We start from the raw sequence: 13703 nt of genomic DNA on the forward strand, positions 1-13703 counted from the left end.
ACACAAACTGATTCCTTCCGATCAGCCACTTCAGTGTCTTGCCGAAGAAAAGTGCCCCATCAGGGTTTTCCCAGTGATAACCTCATTCTTTGGGGTCACCACAGAGATCCTTTTTGCTTCCCTTATTTCAAGTGAAACATTATATAGCCAGCCATCTCTTCTTGTATAGACCACAAGGGCTTTGAACAGGTTGAACTAAGAACTCACAACCGGTCTTCAAAATGGGTTTTTCCATAAGCTTTCCAGCTTGTCCTGTTCCAGTTCCAATCCCAGCTGCTGCTGCTGAACTGTAGAACTGAATTCTCTCTCTCTCTCTTACACACACACACACACACAACCACATGACCCTCTTAGAACAGACTGCGGCACCGGACCTAATCTTTGAGTCCGTTCATCAGTTGCTTTCCAAAACAATAATCCATTACTCCACAGCACGTCCAATTAACACCTACTTGTAAAGTCCTTTTAGGCATTCTTCAAAGTCTTTGTAAAGGCACCCGGAGTCTGGCTTGACCCAGGCTCTTGCATTTTAAATGAGATCTGTTTTGAAGAGTTTGTGTTTATGTGTGACCTAACTAAACACCCCCACAATCAATCTTCCAAAAACGTATCTATATATAATATAAAATATAGCATAATTTGTCATACTTCCCCATGCAAAGAAATTTTAACTGAAGTTAAAATTCAGTTATAACTAAACTTGCTTTACAATCACTAAACTGATAACAATACACAATATATAATGTTATAACAATGTAACCCAATGTTGAGAGGATATATTTATATCCATGATCAATTTTAACATCATGACAAACAATCTGCTATCACATTATTTGTACCTCTGATATGATTAATTTGCAGATTATATTCTTACAATATTAAACTCCAGTTTAACAATCTTCTGTTTTTTATTCTTCATTTTATTCAAAAACACCAGAGGATTGTGGTCACTAAATATCACAATTGATTCATGAGTGGTACCGATATATACATCAAAATTCTGCAGAGCAAGTATGACAGACAACGGTTCCTTCTCAATAGTGAAATAGTTTCTTTGATGAACATTGAATTTTTTTTGAAAAGTATGCAACAGGATTGTCAATTTCATCATTATTTTGAAACAAAACTGTACCTGCCGCCCCCTCACTGGCATCTACTGCTAAAGAAAATGGTCTGTCAAAATCACAAGATTTTAAAACAGGGTAATGGCATAGCATCTCCTTTAAATTTTCTAAAGATGTCTGACGAACTAGTCCACACAAATTTCTCCCCTTTCTTCAAAAGATTGGTTAAAGGAAGAGCAACCTCAGCAATATTTCTGCAAAATTTCCTATAATATCCTGCCATTCCTAAAAATCTTCTCAGTGCTTTCTTGCCATTGGGAAGAGGAAATTCAGAAATTGCATTCACCTTAGCTTGAATAGGTGCAACTTTGCCTTGACCAACTACATGACCCAAGTATGTCACAGTTGCATCTCCAAATTCACTTTTAGCTAACTTGACAGTTAAGTTTGCTTTGGATAATCTTTCAAACAATTTGTCCAATTCCCTCAGATGTTCTTCCCATATGTCACTTTTTGTGACCAAGACATCAATATAAGCATCTGTATGTGTCAACTCTTGGATTACTGAATTAATCATCCAGGGACATTTTTCATGCCAAAAGGTAACACATTGTACTCATAAACCAGGAGTTACAAAAGCTGAAATATTCTTTCCTCTCTCAGTTAGAGGCACAAACTAGTATCCCTTCAACAAATCCAACTTAGTAAGACATTTAGCTTTCCCATTTTTATCAATACAGTCACTTATTTTCAGAATAGGAAATCATCTGTTATAGTTACTGAATTAACTTTCCTGTAACCTGTACAAAACCTCAAAGTTCCATCTGGTTTAGGTCCAAAACAAAAGAACTCCAATCCGAGTTTGAAGGTCTAATAATATCATTTTTCAACATATATTCCACCTCTTGATTCATGATTTTACACTTCTGAATATTTATTCTAAATGGATGTTGTTTAATGGGACTTGCCTCTCCCATGACCACATCATGATAAATCACTGATGCCCTTTTTGGTACATCAGGAAACAAATTTGCATATTTCAAAATTAACTCTTTCAATTGCATCTGTTCTTGTGACCTAAGATGGCTTAACGTTTCCTCCAGATTTTCCAAAATTGCTGAGTTAGAAGGCACACAGCAACCATGATTTCTTTAAGGTTACCCTCACAAGATTTTGGTTCCATAATCTTATGATCCATAATTTCCTCAACCCTGTCAACAACTAACACCTCTAATACAGAGTGTTCTCCACTACCCTTATCCTCATAATAAGGTTTCAACATATTTATGTGGAAAAACCTGAATTTTATTCCTACAATCTGGAGTGTTAACAACATAGTTTTGATTTAACTATGTACAGTTCAGAAAATTTAGCTCTCAAAGGATTGTCATGTGTTGGAAACAAATTAACACTTTACTTCTTGCCTTAAAATTCCTCACCTGAGCTTTCCTGTAAAAAAACCACTTCATTTTACCCTGAGTCATCTCAAAATTCTCTTGAGCCAAAGTCTACACGTTTTGTAACCAATCTTTAAATTTAGAAACATAATCCAGCAAGTTCAACTGTACATCGTCATTAACCCACTGTTCTTTTATCAACATTAAAGGTCCTCTAACCTGATGTCCAAACACAATTTCCAAAGGGCTGAAACCTAATAAATCCTGCACAGCCTCCCTTGCTGCAAACAACAATAAATGAATACTTTTGTCCCAGTCTTTCTCATTCTCCAGACAATAATTCCTCATCATATTTTTAAGAGTAAAATGAAATCTTTCCAAAGCTCCCCGAGTTTCCTGATCTGTTTTCATTCCCAACAAATAAATCAACTGCTGAAACAACGAGACGTTAGATCCTTGATCACACTGTATTTGTATTTTTCTCACCCAATGCTCGACTTCAGTCAGCCAAGCGTTGGCAATTTAAATGAGATCTGTTTTGAAGAGTTTGTTTCTGTGTGTGACCTAACTAAAAAATCCCACAATCTATCTTCCAAACCAAAAACATATAAAATATAACATAATCTGTCACAATATATTTTAAGGATCTGAATGGTAAATTGGATAAGTATGCAGATAATACTAAGATTAGTAGTGTTGTGGACAGCAAGGAACGTTTTCAAAGCTTGTAATAGGATTTAGGCCGGTTAGAAGAGTGGGCTGAAAGATGGCAGATGGAGTTTAATACTGATAAATGTCAGGTGCTACATTTTGGTAGGACTAATAAACAAAGGTCATACATGTTAAATGGTAGACAATTGAGGAGTGCAGTAGAACAAAGTTATTTATGAATTCTGGTACATAAGTCCCTGAAAGTGGAGTCACATGTGGTAGTGAAGAAAGCTTTTGGTATGTTACCTTCATAAATCAGAGAATTGAATGCAGGAGTTGGAATGTCATGTTGAAGTTGTATAAGGCCAAATTTGGAATATTGTGTGCAGTTTTGGTCAGCGAATCATATCAACTAAATGGAGAGAGTGCAGAAGAGATTTACAAGAATGTTGCCTGAACTTCTGGGTTTGAGTTATAGGGAAAGGTGAAACAGTCAAGGACTTTACTCCCTGGAGCATAGAAGATCGAGGAGTGACTTGATAGAGGTATTTAAGATTATAAGGGGGACAGATAGAGTCAATGTGGAGAGGCTTTTTTTCCATTGAGATTTGGGGAGATTCAAACAAGAGAACGGATTGAGATTGAAGAGGGAAAAGTACAGGGGAAACATGAGGGGGAATTTCTTCACTCAGAGGGTGGTGGGACTGTGGCATGAGCTTCTGGCCAAAGTGGTAGATGTGGGTTTGATTTTAATATTTAAGGAAAAGTTGGATAGGTATATGGTCAAGGAGCATGGAAGGTTATGGGGTGAGTGTGGGTCATTGTGACAAGGAGGGAGAAGGTCTCGAGGGGACCTCGGCATGGACTCAAAGGGCCGATTTGGTCTGTCTCTGTGCTGTAATTGTTATATGGTTATATGCTGCAGCTGACTGCCCCTAAGGTTGGAATTATTCACTGGCTTCAATCCCCTCCCTGTGCAATGTCCCCACATGGAGATCGTCTCACTGGGCTGGATCCTGCGCTTCACAACCTTCTGTCCAAAGTTGAGCCTGGTCCCCAAGCCCCTGCCTGACCCTAAAATTTGGCACTAGTAACAAGTTACACAACCCCTCCCTCCTCTTCAGATCACTGGATCCCCTCATTCACACCATTTAACCCATCCACTCCTTGCTGAATACTAACCATGCAGTTTTGGCCACATTATTCTCCCATCAATTTCCCCCTCCCCACACCTTGGATTCTACCCCCATCTCACATTGAGAGGGGCAATTCACAGAGGCCGATTCACCCACCAGTCTCTGTCCACCTGCTCTCCCTCTTTTCCCCTTTCTGTTCCTTTCTCAGCTCTTTCTCTCCCCTCCATCACTCTCACTCACTTCTCTCTTGCTCTGTCCCTCTGCAGCTCACATTGTCCATTCCCTCCCATGATCTCTCTCTCCCCCTCTGTCTCTCCCTCACAAGGCATCTGTCTCTTTTTTTTCCCAAAGTGTATTTATTGAAAATCAAAAACAATTTGGTATACATTATAACAGAAAAACCAACACATACATACATACAAAAATTAGCATATACCCCCAGATACACACTGGGAACCCCCCCTCCCCACCCCCTTCGCTATGACTCTATTCACGCATTGTCTTTCTCTCTCTCTCTCTCTCAGTTTCCATTTCACTCACTCTGTGCCCCTCTCACTCACTGTATCACTCCCTCCATCCCTCTCTCATGTCTTCCTCTCTCTTTCACTCAGTTTCCCCATTTCTCCACCTGATCTCCCTCCATTCCTCCAATCTCTTCCTACCATCTCCCCTCATATCTTCCCCTCATCTCCACCACCATCTCTCCCTCAATCTTCCCATCTCTCTGCCCGATCTACCCGCATCTCTCCCCACCATCTCTTCCCCCACATCACCCCATGTTTCTCCCCACCATCTCTTCCCCCACATCACCCCATGTTTCTCCCCCACCATCTCTTCCCCCACATCACCCCATGTTTCTCCCCCACCATCTCTCCCTCTGTCCCTTTCCCCAACCCTGACCCTCACCCCCCTCTCTCTCTCCTCTCCCCATATCCTACATCACTCCCTCTCACTTGTTGTGTCACTTTCTCACCCACTGTGTCTCCCTCTCTACAGCCTGATATCCACTGGATTTGTCGATCATGATGAGACTGACCTTCACACCATTTTGCCCGATGTCATAACCCGAATCAAGATCTGCCGCCTCTTCCACATCTGCCTGGGTAAGGTCACAGACTCATTCTGAACTAACGCTCCTCAACACAGTAACACCCTCTGTCAGAACCAATCCTCCTGATACAGTGAGACCCTCTGTCTGAAATCCCCTCCCGACACAGTGAGAGCTTCCATCTGAAATCCCCCTCCAAGACACAGTAAGACTTTCTATCTGAACTCACTCTCCATCTGAACGCACCATCCCTAACATAGTGAGATATTCCGTCTGATCCCACCCCGACACACTGACAACCTCCTTCTGATCCCACCATTCCCGACAGAGACAACGTCCATTTAAACCCACCAGTCCCGACACAGAGACAACCTCTGTCTGAACCCATCCATCCTGACACAGAGACAACCTTTGTCTGAACCATCCCGACACAGTGAGACCCTCCGTCTGAATTGTCCCGACATAATGAGACCCTCTGAACCATCCCGACGTAGAGACATCCTCCTTCTTATGCATACTGACACAGTGAGACACTCCGTCTGAACCGTTCCGACACAGAAGACAACCTTCATCTGAACCATCCCAAAACAGTGAGGCCCTCTGTCTGAACCCACAGTTCCCGACAATGTGGGACCATCCATCTGAACCCACAAACCCCAAAACTGTGAGACCCTCCATCTGAACCCACCTCCCCGACACTGTGAGACCCTCCTTTTGAACCAACCTCCCCGGCACAGTGAGACCCTCCGTCTGAATCATCGCAACACAGTGAGTGAGACCCTCTGTCTGAATCATCCTGACACAGTCTGAACTCACCCTGACACAGTGAGACTCTCTGAACCAACCCACCACGATACATTGAGACCCTCCATCTGAACCAATTTCTGACAGTGAGAACCTCGATCTGAACCAATCCCCCAATCAGTGAGACCCTCCACCTGAACTCATCCTCCTCAAGACAGCAAGACCCTCCTTCTCAACTCACCCTCCTCATCACAGTGAGAACCTCCTTCTGAATCCATCCTCCCCAACACAGTGAGACACTCTGTCTGAACCCATTCTCTCTGACACAGTGAGACTCTCTGTCTGAACTCAAACCTACACAGTGAGATGTTTTGACTGATCCCTCCCTCCCCAAAACACTGAGACCCTTCGTCTAAACTGCCAACACAGCGAGACCCTCTATCTGAACTCAGCTCGACAGTGAAACCCTTGTCTAATCACACCCTCTCTGACTCAGTGAGACCCTTGTCTGAACACACCCTCCTCGAAACAGTGAGAGCATCCTTCAATGCACCCTTCCTGACACAGTGAGATCCACCTTCTGAACATCCCCCCAACACAATGAGAACCTACATCTGAACCCATCCTACCTGACAGAGTGAGACACTCTGTCTGAAGCCACCCTCCTGTCACAGTGAGACCCAACATCTGAACCCACCTTTCCCGATACTGAGAACCTCTGATTGAACACCCCTCAAATCAGTGAGACTCTCCTTCTGAACCAACACAAAGAGTTCCTTCATCTGAATGCATCCTCCCAGACATAGTGAGACCTTCTGGCTTATCCCCTGCTCCCTGAACAGTGAGACACTCCATCTGAACCAATCCCAGACACAGTGAGACTCTGACTGAACCAACCCTCCCTGACACAGTGGGACCCTCTGTCTGATCTCACCTTTCCCAACACAGTGAGACCCTTCGTCTGAATCCACCCTCCCCGACACTGTGAGGACCCCCCCCCACTTAACCCACGAACCCTGACACACTAGACACATAAGCTGCAGGACCTGGGTCTCCATCCTGGGACTCAGGTGTGATTAGTGGGACAAAGGTACTTCCAGCAGGGGGAATCGACCTATTAAATTGCCAAGCCTGCGATTTAAGGGGGTCCCGCCCCTGCGATGATGTGGTAATTGACACATCATGCACTCAGGGGAACTTTTAGTAAGTCTCCACCCACCCGTTAATCACCACCACCGCAGTCAGTCGCGACCCCCCACTGTCAATCAATACCCACCCAGTCACTCCCATCCCCTCCCCCTCCCCCTCCCCAGCAACAACCCCTGCCGCGACGGTTGAGCTGTCACAACCGGAGTGGCATTCACAGCAATGGCAGTTCGTGACCCCCCCTCCCCCACACCCCCTCACTGTGGCATTGACCTCTCTCTCCCCCACGGCAATCCTTGGCACGATGTGACCCTCCATCTTAATCCATCCCACACAATGAGACTCTCCGTCTGAACCTAACCTCCCTGACACAGTGAAACCCTGTCTGAACACAATCCCATATGGTGAGATCTTTTGACTGAACCTACCCACCCCGACTCAGCGAGAACCTCCTTCTTAACTCACCTCCCTGACACAGTGAAACCCTCCTTCTGAATTCACCCTCCCCAACATAGTGAGAATCTATGTCTGAACCCATCCTCTCTGGTGAGACTGTCTGAACTCAACCCCACAAGGTGAGATCTTTTGACTGAACCCACCTTCCACAAAACACTGAGACCCTTCATCTGAACTCACCCCAAAACAGTGAGACCTCTGTCTAATCCCACCCTCTCCAACACAGTGAGCCCTCATTTGAACACTCCCTCCTCAACCCAGTGAGACTTTCCATCTGATCTCACCCTTCCCGACACAGTAAGACCCTCCATCTAATTCCATCCTCTCTGACACAGTGAGACCCCTGTCTGAACACACCCTCCCCGAAACTGTGAGACCTTGCATCTGAGCCCACTCTCTCCGACACAGTGAAACTCTCCTCTGAACACACCCTCCCCAACACAGTGAGACCCTCGTCTGAACACACCCTCCCCAACACAGTAAGACTTTCCATCTGAACACATCCTCTGACACAGTAAGACCCTCTATCTGAACACACCCTCTCTGACACAGTGAAACTCTCCTCTGAACACACCCTCCCCAACACAGTGAGACCCTTCATCTGAACATGCCCTCCCTGACACAGTAAGACCCTCCATCTGAACCCTCCCTTAACAAAACATTGAGACCCTCAGTTTGAGCCCACCCTCCCCTACACAGGGAGATGCTCCTTCTGAACCCACCCAACCCAACACAGTGACCCTTCATCAGAACCTACCCTCCCCGAAAAAGTGAGACCCAGTCTGAACCCACCCTACGCAAAACAATGAGACCCTCAGTCTGAACTCACCCTCCCCCTCTGCAACATATCCCCCACACACCTGTCCTCATCCACACCCTCCCTCACATCTTCTTCTCCTCTCACCCTCCCTTACCTGTCATTCTCACCATCACTGTTCTGTCTCCAAGCATTTTGCCTGCTCTCTTTCTCTCTCTCCTTTCATTCTGTTATCTTGATCTTTGCTCTCCGAATCCCTTTGTGCATAATTTTCTCCTCCACCTCACCCTCATTCTCTCTTTCATCCCCCATTTTCCCCCCTCCTTTCCCACTCTCTTTATCTCCCTCTTCCCTTTCTCTCCTATTTTCTGTCCACATCTCTCTCTCTCTCTCATTTTTCCCTTCATTCCTGATTTCCCTCCTTTATCTTTTCTTCTCCCTTTCTCTCTCTCCCCTTTCTCTCCTTCTGCATTTTTTTTATCTTCACATCATTCTGCATCTCTTCCTCCTCCCCAAATCAACATTGTCTCTCCCACCTTCCCTCTTTGGACAAGTCTCTCCTCTATATGCTGCCTCTTCCACACCACACCACCCCCCACCCACCCACATCACATTCCATCCGTGCGTCTATTTCTCTCTCACTTTTGCTCTGCACCATCACCTTCCCACCATCACTCGTCCGCCGGTTCCCCTTCTCGCCATCTCCATTCCCCCACTGATGCTCCCTGACAGTCTCCTCCTCCACTGTCTTATCTTGCACCATCTGCCCTCCTCCCATTTCCCTTCTACCCTCTTTCCATCATCCCCTTCCCTCTCCAATCCTCCCCGACTCCTCCCTGCCATCTTCCTTCCCTACCCATCATCCTCCCCTCTAACTTCCCTCCATCCTTCTCCTCCTGTCCCTTATCCCTCCCCATCCCCTTCTCCTCTTCCCAAATTCTCACCTCATTCCTCTCTATCCTGTTCTCCCCTCCTCATCTCCACACCCTCACTCCTTCTCCTCCCTCCCTCACTCTGTCACCCTCTCCTTACCCCCCACCCTCACCTCACCCCCCACCCTCTCCTCACCCTCTCTGTGTTCTGGTGCAGTGTTGGCCTCGAACCAGGTTCTCCATCTGACCCAGACTCAGTCGTACGGGAGGATCGTCATCAGGCCAGGCCCACGGTTCAGGTCCAGCTCCTGATCCGTTGCAACGTGGAGTCCAAGATCGCTTCCCTGCCCCTACACCATGCATCCCTGGTCAGAGACAGACCTACACGTGTCGGGTGGCCCCAGAAGATGTAGGGAGGGCCAAGAGGTTTGGGGGTAGCTTTCCTTCCTGTCCTCCCTGAACCCTGCTCTCCTGCCCCACCAGCTCCATCTCCTTCCCATTCCCCTCACATCTGTAGCTTGGTGATGGAGCCCTTTTGGTGTCCTGAAAACTCCAGGGTGGATGTGTGTATATATACCTATTGTGCTCTCACCAGGAACCCAGTGTATCTGGGGCACAGATAATCTCAGCGGCTCACGTCGCATCCACAGGAAGTAAAGGGACAACCGATGTTTCAGGTCTGTGCCCTTCATGAACAAAAAGCAGCCAGGTGGCTGGATAAAAAGGTGGGGAGAGGATGGAGGAAGGGGCAGGGGGAGGAGCACAGACTAACAGGTAACGAGGTGGATACAGGGTAGAAGAGAAAGAGGCTGAGAGGTTATCGGGGGGGAAGGGCTAAGAGGAGAGAGACAGAGAGGTGGGAAAGGGAGATGGGGAGAGGTTCTCAGCTGCTTCTTTCTGCCCTCCCACCTGCATCTGTTACCTCTTACTGTTTTCCTTCTTCCCCTCCCTTCCTTCCTTTCCTCCACATCCTTTGTCCAATCTCCTCCCTTCTCTCTCCTCCTCCCCATTCCTCCTCTCCCCTCCCTCCTCCACTCCTCCCCTTTTTCTTCTCTCCAACTCTCCCTCCTCACTGCCATTCATCCTCCACCTCCCTCTTCTTCCCTTTCCCTCCACCTCTTCTTCCCTTTCCCTCCACCTCTTCTTCCCTTTCCCTCCACCTCTTCTTCCCTTTCCCTCCACCTCTTCTTCCCTTTCCCTCCACCTCTTCTTCCCTTTCCCTCCACCTCTTCTTCCCTTTCCCTCCACCTCTTCTTCCCTTTCCCTCCACCTCTTCTTCCCTTTCCCTCCACCTCTTCTTCCCTTTCCCTCCACCTCTTCTTCCCTTTCCCTCCACCTCTTCTTCCCTTTCCCTCCACCTCTTCTTCCCTTTCCCTCCACCTCTTCTTCCCTTTCCCTCCACCTCTTCTTCCCTTTCCCTCCACCTCTTCTTCCCTTTCCCTCCACCTCTTCTTCCCTTTCCCTCCACCTCTTCTTCCCTTTCCCTCCACCTCTTCTTCCCTTTCCCTCCACCTCTTCTTCCCTTTCCCTCCACCTCTTCTTCCCTTTCCCTCCACCTCTTCTTCCCTTTCCCTCCACCTCTTCTTCCCTTTCCCTCCACCTCTTCTTCCCTTTCCCTCCACCTCTTCTTCCCTTTCCCTCCACCTCTTCTTCCCTTTCCCTCCACCTCTTCTTCCCTTTCCCTCCACCTCTTCTTCCCTTTCCCTCCACCTCTTCTTCCCTTTCCCTCCACCTCTTCTTCCCTTTCCCTCCACCTCTTCTTCCCTTTCCCTCCACCTCTTCTTCCCTTTCCCTCCACCTCTTCTTCCCTTTCCCTCCACCTCTTCTTCCCTTTCCCTCCACCTCTTCTTCCCTTTCCCTCCACCTCTTCTTCCCTTTCCCTCCACCTCTTCTTCCCTTTCCCTCCACCTCTTCTTCCCTTTCCCTCCACCTCTTCTTCCCTTTCCCTCCACCTCTTCTTCCCTTTCCCTCCACCTCTTCTTCCCTTTCCCTCCACCTCTTCTTCCCTTTCCCTCCACCTCTTCTTCCCTTTCCCTCCACCTCCTCCTTCCTTCCCCTACTCCCTTTTTACCACCCTCCAGCTGCCTGCCTACTCCTCCTCAACTCTCCTCCCATCCCTCCTCTCCTCCTTCTATCCCAGCACCTCCCCTCCTTCCTATCCTCCCTCCTCTCCCTCCCACCTTCACCCTCACCCCTCCCTCCCATCCACCTTGCTCCTCATCACCCTCCTTCTCCCACCACCTAATCTCCTTCCAATCCTCTTTCCTCCTCCTCTCTCCTGTCCACCTTCCCCTCCTCTCCCTGTCCTCCCTCTCCCCTGTCCTCCCCCTCCCCTGTCCTCCCCCTCCTCCTCCCTCCCCTAACCTCCCCCTCCCTGCTTCCTTCCCCTCTTCACCCTCTCCCACCCTCACTGTCCTCCTCTCTGTTCCCTGCATCCCCCTCACCCACCCATCCCCTCACCCTTCATCCCTTCCCTCCCTCACTGTCCTCCTCTGTTCCCTGCATTCCCCCTCACCCACCCATCCCCCTCACTCTTCCTCCCCACCCTCACTCCCTCCCTCCCCACCTCCCCTGCCTTCTCCTCCCCATCACCCACCTATCCCCATCCCCTCCATTTCCCCCTCCCCTCCCTCCATTCTCCTCCCCTCCCCTCCCTTCTCCTCCCTCCCTTCTCCTCCCTCCCTTCTCCTCCCCCCCTTCTCCTCCCCTCCCTTCTCCTCCCCTCCCTTCTCCTCCCCCTCCCTTCTCCTCCCCCTCCCTTCTCCTCCCCCTCCCCCTCCCTTCTCCTCCCCCTCCCCCTTCCACTCCCTTCTCCTCCCCCTCCCCCTTCCATTCTCCTCCCTTCCCTCCTCCCCTCCTCCATACCCCTGCCCCTCCCTCGCTCCCTTCTCCTCCCCTCCCCCCCACTCTTCTCCCCTCTCCCTTTCCCTCCCCCGTCCCCCTCTCCCTCCCCCCACTCTTCTCCCCTCTCCCTTTCCCTCTCCCGTCCCCCTCTCCCTCCCCGTTTTTTCTCATACCGTGAGGATGGGCTCAGACCCGAAACGCTGGCCGCCCTTTACTTCCTGGAGACCCGGGTGCCCTGAGTTTCTCCAGTGGTTCTTGCTCATCGCATGGCAATGCCGTTGCCCGCAGACTTTCCTCCCCTTCTCGTTCTCTGCCTCATCTACTCGCTTCATATTCAAGTCCATGGTGGGGTCCACACCGAGAGCTCGTTTCGCCAGCTCTCCAACCAGTCATGCGACCAGTACAAAACCACCGAGAATCGGAGTGAAGGCAACGCTATTGCACTGGTCATCGGGGGCACAAGGTTCATGTTTTGGGAGAAGAGAATATTTAGCAGGTCGGGGTGCAGCGAGGGATCGTTTGTATGAATTGCCCGAGCGGGGACCGACGGGACAAGCGGTCTTCTCCTGCCTTCCCTTTCTTTTGACCCCCGTTTACTCAGTCCCGACTCGGGGAGATGGCCGAGTGAGTGGGGGCACAACTTGATGGGCCGCACAGGGACAGAACTTCACCTCCCCCTCCCCGTTCTGTCCATACAGAAACTCCTGTGTTGAACCATGATTAATTACGGTACTTGTTTAACTGTTCATTAACTGGTGAGGGCGGTTATTGCGATGGTCCACCACCTGATGCCCACCCTCTGTGTCTGAACTTGAACAAGGAGCTGGCGGGACTCAGTGGGGCATTCCTCCTGGACAGCCTCAAATGCAGCGGCAGGAACATCCAGTCGTCTAATTTGAGGGAAGCCCCACTTCTGTCCGGTTCCATCTCTTATCCCCCAACTCCCGCTCTCACTTTGCCTCACTCGCCTACTGATTTTTCTCTCTACCCAGAGACTGTCCAGTATCTTAACGCTTTTTAGCTCCTCCCGAGTTTCACCCCACCCTCCCCTTAATATACTTGTTAACGCCCCCTTCCTACGGTGGTCTTGATAAAGAGTCCTGACCCATAACTCTGGCTGTACATTTTGCTCCATTGCTGGTGCCTGACTCGCTGAGTCACTCCAGTTTCTTTTTGTTTGCTCAAGATTCCAGCCTCTGCCAAGTTTTGTGTTTCTCCCTTGTGCTACCAAGTTGGGATGAACCGGACCTTTATGTGCACTGGCTTGTAAAGCCTGTGCAAGAACAGGTTGTCTACCGACCTGTGTGTGCGCTGGTTTGTAAATTCTGTGTAAGAGCATAGTTTATGCACCGACCTGTGTGTGCGCTGGTTTGTAAATTCTGTGTAAGAGCATAGTTTATGCACCGACCTGTGTGTGTGCTGGTTTGTAAATTCTGTGGAAGAACATGGTTTATACACCAACCTGTTAGGGAGCACTGGTTTGTGATTCTGCTCTGTTGAGAGTATCTCCACTCAGCTTGATGCTGGTGAATCCTCACACTGCACCAGGCACACAAATCCCACCACTGGTCTGTTGTGGCAAATTGCT

At 48.8% G+C, this 13703-nt stretch overlaps 1 protein-coding gene across 6 annotated transcripts in view; it reads left to right on the forward strand.

Annotated features, from left to right (window-relative positions):
- rec8b (REC8 meiotic recombination protein b) overlaps positions 1-13703 on the forward strand; it is a 139819-nt gene that overhangs the window by 68184 nt on the left and 57932 nt on the right. For 3 of the 6 annotated variants that reach the window (XR_011347731.1, XR_011347732.1, XR_011347733.1), the window contains exon 19: positions 5245-5351. Coding sequence is in view for 3 of the 6 variants with exons in the window: in XM_069907591.1 (XP_069763692.1) it covers positions 5245-5351; positions 11353-11516 (271 nt within the window). In the remaining 3 variants the exon portion in view is untranslated. Of the gene's footprint in view, positions 1-5244; positions 5352-9488; positions 10188-11352; positions 11600-13703 lie in introns of those variants that run through there. The other 3 variants (XM_069907591.1, XM_069907592.1, XM_069907593.1) reach the window with 2 other exon arrangements.

This window comes from Narcine bancroftii, chromosome 13 (genome assembly GCF_036971445.1).
Source record: "Narcine bancroftii isolate sNarBan1 chromosome 13, sNarBan1.hap1, whole genome shotgun sequence".
Lineage (NCBI taxonomy): Eukaryota > Metazoa > Chordata > Chondrichthyes > Torpediniformes > Narcinidae > Narcine > Narcine bancroftii.